The sequence below is a fragment of the Sarcophilus harrisii genome, chromosome 1, assembly GCF_902635505.1.
Source record: "Sarcophilus harrisii chromosome 1, mSarHar1.11, whole genome shotgun sequence".
Lineage (NCBI taxonomy): Eukaryota > Metazoa > Chordata > Mammalia > Dasyuromorphia > Dasyuridae > Sarcophilus > Sarcophilus harrisii.
In genome coordinates this window covers 227,868,732-227,888,382 of record NC_045426.1, presented here as the reverse complement: position 1 = coordinate 227,888,382, position 19,651 = coordinate 227,868,732, and the positions used below count along the sequence as shown (strand labels likewise).

The window sequence follows — 19,651 nt, the reverse complement described above, 5'->3', positions numbered from 1 at the left end:
ACCTTTCTGAACTTCTGATTCCTTGTACAAGGGATATAATTTGGCTTCTTCATCAAATTTCTAGGGGTAGAGTAAACATGAAAATATTATAAAAAGTGAATTATTCACTTTCTCTACTTATTAAATTCTCATTAGGTAATATGATTAAACTATTGGATAGTGCTACTCAAATCTAGTCCTTCGAATTTTCTTCAACTTGGACACCTTTCATTCCTTACTGTTCTCTACTACCCCATCCGTTCACATAATCTGGCAACAGCTATAATATTGTAAATTATCATCCCCTACTAAAAACCTTGTCAATCAATTTTCTTAATCTTTTCCTAGGAAAACCAGGAGACTTTTTCTCAGTTCTCATCTTTTCCATCACCACTCTTCTATTTCTAATGATTTTCTTATTGTATCTCTCCACCAGAATAGGATAATTGTTAATAAAATGTCCTACCTAAAACTTGAAGTCCACAGAACTATATGGATACTTTCTTTAGTGGATTCAAATAAATCCCCATGCACTTGCTCTTTATTGGATACTTAATAACTTTACTAAATTACTTAAGATTACTAAATGATTACAATCTAGTCCTAGCATGTAAATACTAGGGTAGTGGGAAATGAAAAGTAGTTTTTCTTGACTGGTGTATGAATTCCTTTCTATACTTAAATTTTTTAACTTTAAAAATTTTTTAAAGCTATTGATGCAAAAAAGAAAGTAGGTGGATTAAAAAAAAAATTGCCATAGACCTAGATTAAAACTAGACTATAACCATTTTCCAGGGAAGTAGATTGATTGCCATAAGAAGGGGGGAAAACTAGAAATTAAGTTGCTTATAACAACCATCAACACCTTGTTCATAAAATCTTAAGAAGTAAGAGGATAGGGGCAGCTAGGTGGTGCAGTGGTTAGAGCACTAGCTGTGTGACCCTAGGCAAGTCACTTAACCCCAGTTGTCTCAGGAAAATAAAAGGAAGAGGGTGAAAGATTATAAGTAATATGACCTCAAAATGTCCATCACAATTGATCATCATATAATCTTGTTGCTTTGTGCATTGTTATCTTGGTTCTACTCATTTCACTTAGGATCAATTCATGTAAGTATCAGACCATATCTTTATAGTCACAAAACTGAAACATAGTGAATACAATACTCCACTCTACTAGTTTGCTGACTAAAAAATGGTACTTGATTCAAAGTGTAAAATGGTGCCTTAAAAAGTTGTCTTTTAGCCAAGAATTACCTATTCATATGTCAAATTCATACAAGAATTCTTGAAAGACTGTAACCATGGAAAGAAACTTGTTTCATATTTTAAATAAATCAGGTAGATGTGCAATTCAAAGAGACTTACTGTTGTCAAGAGAGATTTTAAGATAGAATCCAAAGAGAAAAGGGATTCCCTAGTAAGGTCTCCATTTTTCGGATTCCATCATGTGAATTGCATTTAAGTCCCAGAACACTGCAGAGTCTTCTAAAAGGAATCCATCATCACTCAAAAGAATTCAGCCTGAATATCACATAGGGAAAACCAAATGGATAAACAATACCTGTTCAGAATTTGACATGTTTTTGAATGGGCAGTTTATGCAGTTAGTTTGCCAGTATGTCCATCTTGGTCACATACTGCAGATACACTCCAGAAGTGAGATACAAAGAGGATAGTCAGCTAAATTGCCTTTGGAAAGCTTCACAGTGTTTTAAAGACCCTAAACTTTTCCCTGACACAATGGCCTACCTTCCTAACACCAACATTTTTTGAAGATGGTTGCAGAGCACGAATGCTACAATATCTGAAAAAGTTAAGTTGCTGGTCACCCAAAGGACAATGGAAAGTCCTATTTTGAAAATGGGTAGGTTACAACATATTAGTCATGAAAGCCTCCTTTGGAAAAGTGGTAAAAATCAGTTGTCACAGGTAATATGTCTCATATGTTCTCATCGTTATCTTCTTTTTTTATTTGGTATTGATTATCACTTTTATAAATTGGTGATATTATGGAAAAAAGCTGGTTGGTTATTCATTGTTTTACTCTTTCTCATAGTATTGTTTGTCCTTCATTTTTTAAATAAATAAATAAAGTGTAATGTTGGAGTAAGATAGTGAACGATGGGTAATGTCTTGACTTGCTCGTGAACTGGGTTTAAATGAGGCAGAGGAATCATCAGCCTCTCTTCTAGAGTCTTTGAAGTTCAGTGACAGGACAGTGGCAATGGCCCAGGGAGCAGAGATAACCTTGGTATCTTTGATGTTGACTAAGCCCTAAACACTCCACCGACTGTTTCAGCTGCCTTCTTGGCTATTGGAACAAATTGTTCTTATCCACTCATTTTGCCAGGGTAAGTCTTGACATGCCTCAGGTAATCACCCCTTCCCTCCCCAACTCATTGAAGGATTTTTGAGGATTGTAGATTATCCTTACCCTGGTTTAGCCTGTCTGGCAAGACAGTTTACCAGGGTGCAGCTGCTGCACATGCTACAGTTTCTTAGAACCACAATAGAAAGAAGGGGAGGAACTAAATCCTTCCCAGCCATGTCTGTCTTCTCCCAAAGGACATTTGGAGGTGTAATCTTTTTTTTTTTTTTTGTCATCTCCTTTGTCCAATCTCCTCCTCTTCACATTAGAGCCTGGGATTTTAACTAAGGTGCCCATTTTTAAAGAATCTTAACGTGGTTACCTGATACAGGTAAATAGATTCCTGATCAATGAGAATCACTCTTTGTTATACTAAAGAGTTTAAGACAAAAAGTTATTAAAATCAGAGTTCTCAGAAATCCAGTTAAGAAAATTCCTAACATTTGAATTCTGATTTGATCTCTATCCTATTTATATTTCTGTGTATTTTCCAGCTAGCAACTGGCTTCTATGATTTTCACTTACTCTGCAAGGAATAAATATATGCAGTCATGCAATACACATCTGTCACGATTGTTCATGGATTTTTATGTACATAGAGAGCACTTTCAAAGGAACCAATCCAATCAAAAGTTATGACAAAATTAAGTAACCTAGAGTAAAATTCCTGCCAATTATATTCAGAGATTATACCAAAAACATAGAGGAAAGAGAGAGTTGAAACATTTCACTAATTGTAGCAGCTTTTCAGGAAGAAAAAATTCAGCCACACTCCTTTGGATGATTCCTCCAACTGACAGAATGGCAAGCAGAAGAAGCCTCAGCTGCATCAACACCCACAATCAGTCTCCAAACCAAATGGTTTTCTCAAAGCACCTCTATTGCAGACTCACTGACTCCAGCTGTCTTCTGACTCATTGCTCCAACTTCCTTTGCTGTGTTACAGAGTGATTTGAAAGCTCTTGCTGAGAATACTGACCCTTGCTCAAAGACTGATATAACTATAATTTCTTCCAGGGCTATGTAAATGTCAACTCCCAGGATTCTTGAGTGGTCAAACCCTTACTCCATCAGAGGGACAATCAGTCTGAGCTCTGGTTACACTTATTTAGTATTAATCAATTATTAATCAAAACAACCTGCCAAATAATGATAAAGGAGCAGAAAATAAATAGTAATGTGTTTTCCAATTATCTGTAAACATGATGGGAACTTTACTTATACCAATTAGCCTTGTGCCTGCATAATTCTACTTATAGTAGATCATTAAGCAAAATAATATGGATGAAATTTCAACATAATAAAAATATTCATCTTAATTCATTTGTCAAGATGACCAGAATATGAATTTGATTTTCTTGTGCCTTTGTTTTTGAATGATTTCATACAAATTACAGCAGTTGTAAGTTGTGAGTCCCTGGCATTTTACTGATCATAGACTTCACAAATGGCCCTAGTATCAATGGAAATTCATGCTGCCCATTATGAGTTCCAAGTTTCTTTCATAAAAGTTATCAACAATATGAAGGGAAGAACTGGGAAGAATAAAAAGATTAAAATGAGGTGGTGAGAGAAGGAAATAATCATCAGCAACATCTTCTGTTTTATCATCCTATGAGAAACAAAACAAACTTATCTACTCTTTATGTGGCTATCCAGGGCCATACACAGATGCAAAAAGTCATGGAAACTTCTGTTAGTGATTTAAAGTCGAATACATGAAAGGAACAAGACAGTACCAATTAAGCAATTCCACTGATAAATATGAATCCAGATAGAATTGACTAAATAAGATAATAGAACTCCTTAGTCTGAACAAAAGACTGAATCTAATCTTTTTTTTTTTTTAATTTCCCTGCTTTAGCACAAAGATTATTAAGTTATCAGGTTGTTCAAATGGTGCTGTAGTTTGAAATAACCCATACTTCGATATCCTGGTAAAGTCAGCTATTACAATGCATAGATTTGTAGTACTCTACAGAACAGTTTGGTAGCCTATAGCTTGTTGGTATTCCGCCTGCTTAGTCACAGATCTAAAACAGTAAAAAAATAAAAGCAGCTAGAAGGGTTACCAATTAGGAAACTATTATATATATATATATATATATATATATATATATATATATATATATATATATATTTGAAGGATTATTTGAGGACTTTGCATACTTTCTACGAATTTACATATGATACTGATACTGTATATTCTGTACTGCTGCAAAGAAAGACCTAATTGTAATAGGAAAATGCAAGGGCACAGAATTAAGGTTAACTCCAGTTTCCTGTCTCTCATGCAATTACATTTTCCCTTTGCCATTGCTAATGTAATTTTTGCCCAGCATAATTGAGCATAAATTATGGGGCAAATATGGGATAAACTGATATGGAATATAGGACTGTAATGAAGTAAAATTAGTATGAAGTTATAATTACTGTATTTGGCTTTTTCTTAAGCTTACTAGCTGCCATTAAACTAATCAAAAAATTTTAAAGCAAATACATTGATGCATTAGCAATGAGATTATGAATAATGAATTTCTAAAAACTACTCTTTGGTAGAACAATTGTAAAGATAACCATTTTGAGGAGGAGAAAAAAACTAAATGAAAATAATTGTTCTCATTCTGAATACTAGTTTTGTTTCCATGGGTTTTTTTTCCTCAAGATATTCACTGCAGGTGCAAGGAAATGACTTCAGATGTGAAGCATTAATCAATTTGGGATCCCTCCTTCCCATTTTCATTGTATAACCTGTACATTTCTAATATTAGATTTTTGTTTATTTTTTATTTGAATTAGCAACAGACAAGTAAAGTTTCAAGCATAGAACAAGGTTTTCAACAAAAGGAAACAATTATTCATCCAAACAAGGAGAATTCACTTATTGTGCTTTCAGTGAAATTTTTGCAACAAATGCAATACAAAATCACAAATAGAAATGAACTTAGAGATTTTACTCGTGTATTGGAACTATTTCACTCTGTGAATGGAAAGAGAACATTTAGACAATGAAAACTGCAGATTTTCATCTTTCTGTAATTTCCTGTGTTTCATAACCATCTAACTATCCTTTCTGACTTTTTCAAACCTAAAGTTTGTTTCTGAAGTCTAGCTCATAAAAGGTTAAACCTAGCCCATAAAGAATATGCATGTTGACAGCCTTATGAAAATCTGATTTTTGTCTTGATATATGAAACTTCATAGAGAACTTGATCAGAGAATTTTATACTTGTTTATAGAGAATATGCCAAAGAGGCTTTCTTGAATGTCTCTTCTGTGTCCTCAAAAAATGTTAATCTCTAGATGTTGAAACACAGCCTATGGAGTACCTACAGCTTACATCACTTCTGAATGTAATCTAAAAGCAGGTTAAAATGTAATTGGGAAATATTTAACAAAATGAAGAAAAATGCAATAAAAATAGATAACAGATTTTTAAACAAAATTGATATGTGACTCACAGAGCCCCCAGTTCTATTTGAGTTTGACACCATTGCTATATACCCTTCACAAATTCTGATTAAAGTGCTTCATCATGTTGTGGAGATGACATTGAATGGATAAATGAAACTAGAAGAAAGTTATAGATAAATGGAAGGATGTCTCTTTGAGCCAAAGAAAGGAATTAGCAGAGTGGGTCTTATAATATACCTAGAGATGACAAAAAACATTTGGTCATCACAAATTACAGTATTAAAAAAAGCATGTTTTTAAAATCCCCACTATTAAAATGATAGCAGTTTATGCATGAATATTAGTTGTTGAGGATAAAGTGATAGAGAAATTCTGGGAAAAATTAAATATTCAATTGTTCTAAATCAAATTAACATACACTGTGAAAGCTGATGATTTTAAATGAAGACATTTTGAAATAGAATCAGCAGCAATATATGAGAATTCATCATTCAGGAAAAAAGAATAAGAAAAGCTAAAAACTATAGATTATATAAGGAACATCATGTCTCTATATGTCATGAATACTTAAAATTGATAGCCACTGGTCATGGTAAGTAACAAGTCACTATGAAGTACAGAGTTAATCCTTCATCATATGTCTTTCTGATTATCTAAGATCACAATTAAGGGTGGAAGGGGAAAAAAAGCATAATAATGAGAAAAAAAGATATGACACAAAATTGAAATGGCTTGACACAAAATTATTTAAATAAATAATTGAAAATCAAAACTGGAAAATGGAAAAATATAATAATATCAATAACAAAGATAATAATTTAATCTGAAAGTTTAAATATTATTTTATTGATACAACAAAAGAGGCCAAAAAAAGAGCCCAGAAAGTGATTTAGTTAGCTAATGTCTCACTTGTTAAAATCAGAGAAATGATTGTCAAAGACCATGTTGAGGAACAATGTTATAAACTAATTTATGAAATTTTACAAAGAAAAATGATGAATTGTTATGAATAACATCATCTCAAAAAAGCAGAGAGAAATAGTGGAGAATAAAACCAGTTTAAAGAAAATTTGGTAAAATATCTAAATCAAAATGGGCTTTCATAATTGAAAATGGAAGGAATATAAACAGAAAAAAAGTAGAAAATATTTATAAAAACCATTAAAAAATTTTTTTCATTGATGACAGTGGAACTAAGATATTTGGACCTGAATATTATATTCCAGATGTACTCATCCAGGAGTTAAGATTTAATACTGAAGAGAAAAAAAAGGAAAAACAGCTAAATTGGGCCAAGTTATTTATTGAACAGGTTCATGTTGGAAATGATATAATAGTAATGGCAATGAGGAACCTTAGAGAATATCTGAAAAAAAGAGAAAGGCATCAAAGCTGTGGAAAAATTCTTTGAATACACGATTTTGTGTTTATCATTTGTTGATGATGAAAAAGCATTTCTTTTGGCAAGAAAAGAAAAATAATAACAACAGTTTGGAGGCTCTTTCACATAGATGTCTTCCATTCATGTATCCATCTCATAGTCACTGAAGGATAAAACAATAGAAATGCACCTATTTAATAATAGTAATAAACAGTAAATGAAGCAGGAAACAAGAAGATATTCATCATTGTGGTATAGGCTATTCAGCATAGAGTTGAGATTGAAGAATGATGATTCTCTTTAGATGGTGAGATATTTCAGTATACAGATGATGGGCTGACTGCACCAAGTCCCAAAAGATAGTAGAGTTTCCTGGAAGAGATCTGAAATAACTCAAAGGAATTTGACCTATCAGTCCACAGAGGAAACACTAAATGGATGAAGAATGTCTAATATCCAATTGCATTTGGATGGATATCTTATAGAGTTTGTCTAACAATTTTTATGTCTGGAATAGACAGTACAGATAGACAACAAGGGGAGTCCAGAATTTAACAAGAGACAGAAAGAAAGTTGGACTGATTTACAATTTTGTTAAAGTGCAAAATTCTTTTAATGACCCCAAATTTTCCTTGAAAAAAAAAAAGGTTCATTTTGGCATATTAACTTTTCACTGTGTGGCATGCAACTGCCACCAAAGAACTAAAAGATAACTAATAACACAGAAGGCAATAAAGAAAAACATTGAAAATGTGAGCAGGTTACAGTATCTAATCAACAAGAAACTCCAAAGAAGAAAAATATCAAGGGATCTAATAAAGGAATTTATTATAAAAAAGAAAAAATGGTCTGATCACATGGTAAGTGTAAGGGCTAACATGTGGACAGCTAGCCAGCATATTTTACTAGTACATGGGATTGTGGCCTGCATTGAAGGGAATGCTAAAGTAAGGAGAACATAGATTTTCCCCCTTTCCCCTTTAATACCACATTCAATAAATGATCAGTTAGAACCAGAAAAGGTGGCTGTGTGAGAGGAAATAGTGGAGTTCAATTCTCACTTTATTCTAATAATGATTGAGGAGCACCAGAGCATATTGTAATTGATGAATCACTTAATTAAGGTGTATATGAAAATAACTACATAAAAATGGAGGAAAAAATAGAAGAGCATGTGTCACTTGAATCTCACTTTCATATAAACATGGAGAAAGAAAGGTAGAATACACGCAAAAATACATCAAGAATTATTTGTAAAGCTGTATTCAACTGAAGAGAAAAACAAAAAGGAACTGAAAGAAGAGAGAGGAGGAATAAAAGTAAAGAAAGGTTCGGGAGGGATTAGCCAAACTAACTCCTCATCCTCATGAGGGAGGGTTTAAAAGGATAGAAAAGAGGTAAGAATTTATGATCTGGATCATGGCAAGGGAAAGAGAAAGAAGAGCAGAAGAACACAAGCCAATTGCAGCATATACAGATTATTAGACATGTTCCCTATCTCTTACCAACCTTTTATTTTTGGTAAAGAAGAAAAAATATATTAAAGCATAAGATGAAGGGAATACACAATTAATTAATAGTTATAACCATGAATGTGAAAAGAATAAGGTCACCCATCTAATGGAGAACAGAGTGGATTGGAAAGAAGAATCTTTTTAAAAATATATATGTATACACACACATATATATATATTTCTAAACACTTATGTGAATGAATGAACACATAAAGCTATGTCCAAATCATTAAAGTAAGTACTGGGGATACAAATGAAAAAGTAAAATGGTCTCACATTTCTTGAAAGAAACTTATATGAATTTTAGGTCAGATAGAAATGATCCATGGTCCTTTATGATAAAGTCATATCAGTTTCTGATTTTGAACCATTTGACAACCAAGGACTTTGGAGTCAAAAACTTTCTTTTATGGTTCTTTAATAGCTATGGCTATAGTACCAGAAGGAAGCAATGAAAAGATGCTGCAACATAAATTTAAGCACAGAATCTCAAACTGAGATTTCAAAAAGCAGTTCTTTTTTCACTCCCCCATAAGACCTTGTGGGGATACTTATTTTCAGTTTAGGTGATTTTTAAAAAATCTTCTGTTTTTGTTTTGTTTTTTGTTTTATTTTTCTGGTTATACATTACATTAATTTTCTAAAAATACACATTTATTTATGAATCATGTTGGGAGAGAAAAATCAGAACAAAAGGGAAAAATTGTAAGAGAGGAAAAAAGGAAAAAAAGAAAAAAATGAATTTAGGTGCTATTTTAATGCTAAATGATATTCCCCTTTATGATCAAGTCCTTTGATTTCATCCTCTGATGAAAATAGTGTCCAAAATGGTTTTTATTTTACTTTATTAAATATAGGCTCATGAAGATATGAATTCATACCCCCGATTTGCCTGCCTCTGGATGACTTATTTCCACAATCAAACATTTATTAAGCACTTATTTTGTGAAAGGCTCTGAATGACAATGAATATCTTTTTCTCAAATGACAAAAATTTGGTTGTTTAAGATTTTAGGAAGCTGTAGGCTTGTTTGCTTTTGTGGCAATCACATTTATGATAACGATAATTTTTAATCTTTATGTGTAACACAAGATGGAGTGTGATAAGTAAGAACAAAACCTATTCAAATGGTGTTAAAACTCAAGTTTTCTGTTACCAAATTTATATGAGAACACAGATGAGACCATCAAGGAGACCATCTACTTCTTCAAACTGGTCATTTTGCCATCACTTGAAATGGACAGGAAATCAAAAAGATTAATAATAATAATACCCATGAGTATATCTTAATTCTTTTCATACTTGGAATTTTACCGTTGTTTTCAAATATTTTTCAACCTCCCCCCAACATTTTTAGGTTTCAGTTCTTTCAGCAGTTATTATCAACACAGCTTCCAGATTCCAAGCAAGAATCCCATTCCTGGCTCTGCCAGGCATTAATCCTGCTATTTGAGCCATATTACCTCTCTGTTTCCTTATTAGAACATGTACAATAATTTGTAAGCTCTAACCTAGTAATCATTGGGATGTACCAAGAATCAATGGTTAATTACTATAAGAATGAAAACCAGATTTTGCTTAGGGCCTAAATTACTTTGTGTTAGTCAGTCAGTCACCATAATCTATATGCTTGTTTAGATCCTTGTACTATAAAACTAAGAGGAGTTTTTATGCATTCTAAAATGTCCAAACCCAGAATGTATCTGATTTCCCTTAGCTCTGTCTAACAGTTACCTTTTTCTTGTTTAAAAGGTCAGATTTAGTGCAATGGAAAATATTCTCTCCCTCCTCAAATTGCACTAGAGTATTTAGTATGGACTTCTCTTTTGTCTCCATTACATTCTGTCTATTAGTATCTGACTATTAGTATATCCTATATCCCATTTTTTCATAGTAGACTATCAGCTAGATAATCAATAGATTATCACCCACAAAGGCCAACTCAATGATTGGTAATTCCTTGCCTGTAACCTCCCTGTCAAGAAAAATCCTGTCCTTCTTGTTTACTCTCCATTACTGGCTTATTCTGTAGTGAGCTTCCTTCACACCAGCTGTTTGACCCCTTTACGGACCTAATTTAACTTATTCCTCAGTGATAAACACACTTCCCAATACATTATAACTGCCCTATATCAAAAATCCCCAGCTGTTGTGTACAAATCCCATAGTTTTTCACCTACTGCCCATTTCCTTGTTCCCATCTCCCTCAACCAGACCTCCCTTAGTATCCCACTAAAGATCTAGCTATCTGAGGTAGCCCAGCTAATATAATAAAAGTAACAATACTATCTAACTTAATTTATTTACTAAGTGCCACACCAATCAGACTACCAAAGAATTATTTTATGAACCTGAAAAAAATAATAAAATCCATCTGGAGGAACAAAAGGTAAAGCTATCAAGAGAATTAATGGAAAATAGTGAGAAGAAAGGAGACTTAGTGATACTACATCTCAAATCATATTACAAACAGTAATCATTAAAACAATTTGGTAAAAAATAGAGGTGTTGATCAATAGAATAGGTTAGGGACATTTTATATAGAAACAACAAACATAGTATCCCAGTGTTTGATAAACCCCCAATCCTTGCTATTGTGACAAGAATTCCTATCAACAAAAACTGTTGAGAAAAATGGAATGTAGACAAGCACAAGCTAGATAGAGACCAACATAGTGTGTCACTCAGGTCCTAAATGTATACATGACTTTAGATAAAGAGTGACATAATAACATAAAAATATTTCGGAGAGACCCTGTTTCCCAGAGCGAAGGCCCAGCAAGCAGGCAGTGCCCTGAGCTTGGTATAACAATAATCTTTTGCACTCTAGATGATATCACCAAGCAAAGTGTATTTCTTGGACCATTATCAGGTGTTCACTGAGTTATTTAGATCCCCTATTTCCTAGGGCCATCCATTACATATTTACAATCCCTGTTTCTTGTCACTTGTCAACAAATATTGGGCTCCTGTTCCCATCACAGCACTTTGATTCTGGGCCTCACAGGATGGGCCTGACTTGAGATAATACTGTTTCAATAAGGCCTATGAGAACAGTAACTCAAGATCTAAAAATGATTCTGTGATAATCCACATATATCTTGTGGTATATAAGACCTGCTATTGGTCCAATATGATAAGCCCTCCTACATTATTAGTATAATCATTACACATATAACTATTTATATGAAAATCAAAACTCATTTCACAATAAAAAACAGTTTTGATATGTAAAATTAAAATTTTTTATATAGATAAACCAATACAGCTAAAATTAGAAAAAAAGTGAGAAACTGGAGTGGGGGGAGGGAAATATTTGCAAATTTTCCTGTTAAAGATCTTATTTCTAAGATAGAGAACTTAATAAAATTTATAAAAATAAGTCATTTCCCAATTGATAAATGATCAAAAGTTTCAAATAGGAAGTTTTCAGAGCAAGAGTGAAAAAAAATGCCATAACTTATTAATAATTAGAAAAGCACAAATTAAACAATTCAACTCATCAGATTGGCAAAGTTGACCAAAGATGGAAAATAACAAATGCTAGAGGGACTATAGGAAAACAGATATATGACTGCATCATTGGTAGAGTTATAAACTGGTCTAACCATTCTACAAAAAAATTAGAAATTATTCCTCAAAAGTTCTTAAATTATATATACCCTTTGATCAGTAATACTTCCATTAGGTTGATATTCCAAAGAGAGCAAAGAAAGAGGAAAATGACCCTGTGTACAAAATTATTTAAAGTTACTTTTTTTTGTAATGGCAAAGAATTGAAAACTGAATGAACAAGTCAGTGTATATAAAAGTCATTTAATATTGTTGTATTGAAAGAAATGGTGGTAAGGGGATCTGGCAAAACTTATGAAATGATACAGGATGAAGTGAGCAGAGAATAACTTATAAAATAACAACATAGTAAAGATAATCACTGTTGAAAGGAATTGATCAATGAAGGACTAGTGATGGAGAGGTGTTAGATACTTATCCAAGTTAGATAGACTCAACATGCTAATTGAGATGAGGAGGGGTGTGGTTTAAACATGGATATTGTTTTGTTTGACTACCTATTTGTAACAGTGTTTTTGTTTAGTGAGCTTTCTCAGTTGGAGGAAAGGGGAAAGAGAATAAAGGTCTTCAGAAAAAAATAAAATTGAATTTTAAGATCAATTTTAAAAAATGTTTATTGGAGAAAATATTTATTAGAATGCCTGCCTCATAGGTACCAAAATTGCTTTCTTCTTAAACTTTTTCCTTTCTTACTTGCATTTTATTGTACTCATTGAAACCTGTTTCCTTTCTGAGGATGCAGTTTCTCAGGCCACCCTTTTTAGAACTGGTTATATTTTCACTTATACTCCAAACCACTCACTTGTTGTGATGGGGTTGGGAGGAGGGGTCTGTGTTGAAATACTTCTTAGTTCCTATTGCCACTCTCAGATTCCTTCTCCACCACTGTCATTCAGTAATCTTTTTATTCTTTAAGGTTCATTAAATCCATATTTATCACTCAAACAAGATTCTAGTAGATGTTATAGCAACCTCCAGGACAATCTCCTTCCTTCTTTCCACATTGAGTTCAATGCCTGATTCAGGCATTTCCCAAACTCCTCCCAAACTCCTGCCTTCATATTAGGGACTTTCAACATATATATTGATACTCCCTTAACAATCCTAACTTTTAGGGGGCAGCTAGGTGCTGCAGTGGATAGAGCAGCAGTCCTGAAGTCAGGAAGGACCTGAGTTCAAATCTGGTCTCAGACACTTAATACTTCTTATCTATGTGACCCTGGGCAAGTCACTTATCCCCAACTGACTCAGCAAAATTAAAAAAAAATTAAAATTTAAAAATTAACAATCCTTTCTAGTTTCTCAGTTTATTCATTTCCCACGAATTATTCTTCCACCCTATCTCAGTTACAGATAGTCATGCCCTTCATCTTGCCTCTAGTGTTCCACTTCCATGTTCAATAATTCTGAAATACCCTCAGAAAAGATAAAAATCTTTTATCATGACATCTTTTCCACTGTCTTACAATCGTTAATCTTGTTCTCACCATGACCTCTACTCTTAATTCTTTTCCAAATCATTACTTCTTCATTGCCTATATGCTCTTCCATTCCCCATCTTGATTCCTACTTAACCAATTCAGCTATTATCCTTGTCTCTCCAACACTTTGCCCTTTTATTCTGTTACCTTTATTCTTGTTCTGCCAAGCCCAGCCTTGGATTACTCTCTTACCATTGGCTTCCTTCACTTTTATTCATGTATTTTAAATGAAGCTGGAAAAAATTAATTTCAAGAAGTGAATTATTTTTGCCTTTATTTGTATCCACAATGCAGTAAGTGCTTAAATTTTTTTTTTTTTTTTAACATGATGACTTGAAGGAAGGAGATGTTTTTCATTTGCTTAGAGTAGTGTTTTGTAGGGACATGGTAGGGACTTAGGAAATATTTGTTAAATTGAATTGACATAAATTTAGTGTCTCATATATGTTACTCGCTAATTCCCCACTACTTTTTGGTAAATAGTTCAATTCAGCCAACAACTCTAATGAAAGATTTTGACAAACTACAACACTCCTTCTTTATTTTAAAAAAACATACTAGAAAGCATAGGAATAACTGGAGCTTTCCATAAAATGATAAATAGTATCTATCTGAAACCATGAGCAAGAATTATCTATAATGGGGATAAGCTAGAATCCTTTCTAGTAAGATCAGGGTGAAGCAAGAATGCTCATTATCACCACTATTATTCAATATTATTCTAGAAATGCTAACTATAGCAATAAGATAAGGAAAAGTAATTGAAGAAATTACAATAGGCAATAAGGAAAAACAACTATCATTTTTTACAACTGATATCATGATATACTTAGAAAATCAATTAAATATTACTTGAAATAATACTTCAGCAAAGCTTCAGGATATAAAATAAACCTACATAAGTCATTAGCATTTCTAATATTACTAACAAAGCCCAGTAGGATGAGGTAGAAAAAGAAATTCCATTTAAAGTAATTGTAGACAACATAAAATACTTGGGAGTCTACCTGCCAAGACAAACCCAGAAATTATATGAATAGAATTAGAAAACACTTTTCCCACAGATAAAGTCAGATCTAAACAACTGGAAGGCCAAGCCAATATAATAAAGATTATAATCCTGCCTAAATGAATTTATTTGTTCAGTATCATACAAATCAGATTACCAAAAGCACTATTTTATAGTGTTAGGAAAAAAACCCGACAAAATTCATCTAAAAAAACAAACAAAAATTCAAGAATTTCAAGGAAATCAGTGAAAAAAAATGTAAAAGATGCTAAGTAGTTTAGCAGTAGTAATCATCAAAACAATCTGGTATTGGCTAAGAAATAAGTGATATATCAGTGGAATAGATTAGGTTCACATACAAAGTAGTAAATAACCATAGTAATTTAATATTTAACAAATGCAAAGATCTAAGATTCAGGGACAAAAAAAAAAACCCACTATTTGATAAAAATCATTAGGAAAACTGGAAAATAGTTTGGCAGAAATTAGGTAAAAGCCATCATCTCATACCATATACCAAAATGGGATCCAAAGGATATATGATTTAGATATAAGGGGTAATATTATATGTAAATTAAGGGAGCATGGAATATTTTAATGCTAGAATTATGGATAAAGAAATAATTTATGACCAAACTAGAGATAGGGAACATTACTAGATATAAAACAGATTATTGCATAAACAAAATTAATACAGTTAATATTAGAAGGAAAGTACAAAACTAGCAGGAAAAATCTATATAGCATGTTTCTCTGGTAGAGTCCTTATTTATAAAATATGTAAAAGAATGGTATCAAATTTATAAGAATATGAATCATGGGATAGCAAGAAGGTACAGTGAATAGAGCACCACCCCTGGAGTCAGGAGGATCTGAGTTCAAATCCAGATTCAGACACTTAACACTTCCTAGCTGTGTAACTTAACCTCAATTGCCTCCCTTCTACCAAAAAAAAAAAAAAAAAGAATGTTAATCATTCTCCAATGGTTAAAGGGTCAGGGGATATTAATAGACAGTTTTAAGAAGAAAAATCAAAGTTATCAGTACATAAAAAATGCTCTAAGTCACTATTATTTAGAGAATATAAATTAAAACTCTGAGATACTACCTCACACCTATCAGATTGAGTAATATGACCAAAAAAGGAAAATAATAAACGTTGGAGGAGATGTGGAAATATAGAAACATACAGCAATGAACCATGATAGACTTAGCCCTGCTCAGCAATACAATGAAGCAAGATAATTCCAAACATCTTATGATGAAAAATACAATCCATCTCCAGAAAAAGAACTGATGGTATCTAAATGTACCCTTTTAAATTTTTCTTTATTGTTGTTATTTTTATTTTGTTGTGAAGAGTTTTTGATCTGCATTATCTTTTGTGACATAACTGACATTTTTCATGATTGCACATGTGTAATCTAGGACATAGCTAGATGGCTCAGTAGAAAGAGTTCTAGGTTTGAAGTTCATAAAACCTGAGTTCAAATCCAGCCTCAGACATTTACTAGCTGTGTGATCTTGAGTAAGTCACTTAACCTCTTTGCCTTAATTTACTGGAGGAGGAAATGGAAACCACTTCGGTATTTTTGTCAAGAAAACCCCATGGACACTATGTCTATCTAGTCACAAAGAGTTGTATAAGACTGAACAACAACAACAACATATGTATATTATGTAAAATCTCTTTCACAAGGATGAGAGAGGGGAGGTAGGGATAAAAAGAATATGGAACTCAAATTTTTTTTAAAAAATTAATTTTTTTACATTTAACAGAAAAAAATTAAAAATTAAAAAGTGAGCAAAAATGTTTTAAAAATAACAAATGACACTTGTAACTTATCACTCTGCTATATGTTGTCTACTATGCTTAGCATCATGGGAAATACAAAAGAAATGTGTCTAGTTGCTAGTCTAGTCTAATTCATGAGATGACTAAAACAAATAATTAGGCAACAATGAAATATTTAAAAGTTATGTGTTTTAAATTATAAGTACAATGAGATTTCAAAGAACACAAAGATTAGTATGGTTTGAAATAGATAGGAAAGGCTCTGTGGAGGAAATCAAGGGCATGGATTAATCCTTTCTGATTTTAAATGATTTTTTTTTTAATTTATCAGGTAACTGTTTCTAGTCATATGAAAAAAATGCTCTAAATTACTATTGATCAGAGAAATGTAAATTATGACAACTCTGAGGCACAACTACTATACACCTCTCAGATGGGCTAAGATGATAAATGTTGGAAGGGATGTGAGAAAACCAAGGCACTAATATATTGTTAGTGGAATTGTGAACTGATCCAACCATTCTGCAGAGCAATTTGGAACTATGCCAAAGGACTATCAAAATGTGCATACCTTTTGATACAGCAGTGTCTCTACTGGGCCTGTATCCTAAAGATATCATTTAAAAGGAGAACGAACCCTTATGTGCAAAGATGTTTGTAGCAACATGTTTTTTTCTAGTGGCAAGGAACTAGAAACTAAATAGATGCCCATCAGTTGGAGAATGGCTGAATAAGTTATGATATATGAATGTTATGGAATATTATTCTATAAGAAACTATCAGCAGGATGATTTCAGAAAGGCCTGGAGCAACTTACATGAACTGATGCTAAGTGAAGTGAGCAGAACCAGGAGAACATTATACACCGCAATAGCAAGATTATATGATGACCAGCCCTGATAGATGTGACTCTTTTCAAAAATGAGATGATTAAGGCCTGTTCCAATGATCTTGTGACGAAAAGAACCATCTACACCCAGAGAAAGGACTGTGGGGACTGAGCCTAGATCACGATATAGTATTTTCACTTTTTTGTTGTTTGCTTGCATTTTGGGATTTTTTTCTCAATTTGTTCTTTTTTTTATCAGAAAGAAACAATTCATTTATTTATTTAAAATAACTTTTTATTGACAGAACCCATGCCAGGGTAATTTTTTACAACATTATCCCTTGCACTCACTTCTGTTCCGATTTTTCCCCTCCCTCTCTCCACTCTCTTCCCCAGATGGCAAGTAGTCCTATACATGTGTGCAGAACCGAACAGTTCTCTTGTTGCTCAGGGAGAATAGGATTTAGAAGGTATAAATAACCTGGGAAGAAGAACAAAAATGCAAGCAGTTTACATTCATTTCCTAGTGTTCTTTCTTTGGGTGTAGCTGCTTCTGTCCATCCTTGATCAATTGAAACTGAGTTAAATCTTGTCTTTGTTGAAGAAATCCACTTCCATCAGAATACATCCTCATACAGTATCGTTGTTGATGTATATAATGATCTCCTGGTTCTGCTCATTTCACTCGGCATCAGTTCATGTAAATCCCTCCACGCCTCTCTGTATTTGTCCTGCTGGTCATTTCTTACAGAACAATAATATTCCATAATATTCATATACCACAATTTACTCAACCATTCTCCAATTGATGGGCATCCATTCATTTTCCAGCTTCTGGCCACTACAAACAGGACTGCCACAAACATTTTGGCACATACAGGTCCCTTTCCCTTCTTTAGTATCTCTATATAAGCCCAGTAGTAGCACTGCTGGGTGAAAGGGTATGCACAGTTTGATAACTTTTTGAACATAGTTCCAAATTGCTCTCCAGAATGGCTGGATGTGTTCACAATTCCACCAACAATGTATCAGTGTCCCTGTTTTCCCACATCCCCTCCAACATTCCGCGTTATCTTTCCCTGTCATTCTGGCCAACCTGACAGGTGTGTTGTGGTATCTCAGAGTTGTCTTAATTTACATTTCTCTTCATCTGATTTTTCTTGTGCAGCATGATAATTGTGGAAATGTGTATAGAAGAACTGTACATATTTAATATACATTGTATGACTTGCCATCTAGGGGATGATTGAAGGGAAGAGTGGGAGAAAACAATTTGGAACACAAGATTTTTTAGGGGTGAATGGTGAAAATGATATGTATATGTTTTTAAAATAAAAAGCTTTAAAAAGAAAAAATATTTTTATTTATTTAAAATTATCAGGTGGCTTTTTCCTGTTTTTGTTTTAGTAAGAAAATTAGGAGCTTGTTAATTTCATTAAGGCTGTCTAATAGATGAAAATTTTTTTCACAAAAATGCTTTTAAAGAATATCTGATTAAATTTTTTCAAATTATACTTGTCTCTATAAATTAAAGATGATAATGATTTTATTCTGATTGAAATAGGCTGTTGGGCTAAGGTAAATAATGAAACACCTTAAAATTTTTGTTTGTGATGATTCTTGCAAAATTGCCTCCTTTAACTGGTTGAATTGGAACACTGAATAAGTGATTGTGTGGTTATACAGGGGACTCCTTATCAGTTATTTATAGTTGCTAGTAAAGCTTTATCAAAAATGAATGTAGCTTCAGGATAATTTATTGATAGACATGTTTATTGGTCTGCTTTGTTTGTTCTACAGGATTTTCTTCATATGCTGCTAGAGGATGTCTCAGAAGAAAAACGGTAAGTGAAAATGATAGAATGGAAACAGATAGAATTAACTTTTTGAACAGAAGGGTCCTTCTAGGTATATTCATTAAATTTTCTGTCCTTAGGCTTGCAATTATATATAGCAGATATGCTGGGCAATGATATGTAGTGTGAATTCTAGAACATCACAATTTCAGACTAATTAAAATGATATATAGTCTAATGCAGGGGTCCTCAAACTTTTTAAATAGGGAGCCAGTTCACTGTCCTTCAGACTGTTGGAGGACCGGACTATAGTAAAAACAAAAACTTTGTTTTGTGGGCCTTTAAATAAAGAAACTTCATAGCCCTGGGTGAGGGGGATAAACGTCCTCAGCTGCTGCATCTGGCCCATGGGCTGTAGTTTGAGGACCCCTGGAATGGGTCACACAAAGAGTCAAACTACAACCTCTTACCAAAGACTGCCATGGATAAAGGCATAGAATGAAAGATA

The 19,651-nt window shown here is 33.0% G+C and overlaps 1 protein-coding gene across 5 annotated transcripts in view; it reads left to right on the top strand.

The window, feature by feature from the left end:
- AOPEP (aminopeptidase O (putative)) overlaps window positions 1–19,651 on the top strand; it is a 490,524-nt gene that overhangs the window by 284,220 nt on the left and 186,653 nt on the right. For all 5 annotated transcript variants that reach the window (XR_004229430.1, XR_004229431.1, XM_031937724.1 and 2 more), the window contains exon 10: window positions 19,148–19,191. Coding sequence is in view for 3 of the 5 variants with exons in the window: in XM_031937724.1 (XP_031793584.1) it covers window positions 19,148–19,191 (44 nt within the window). In the remaining 2 variants the exon portion in view is untranslated. The remainder of the gene's footprint in view (window positions 1–19,147; window positions 19,192–19,651) is intronic.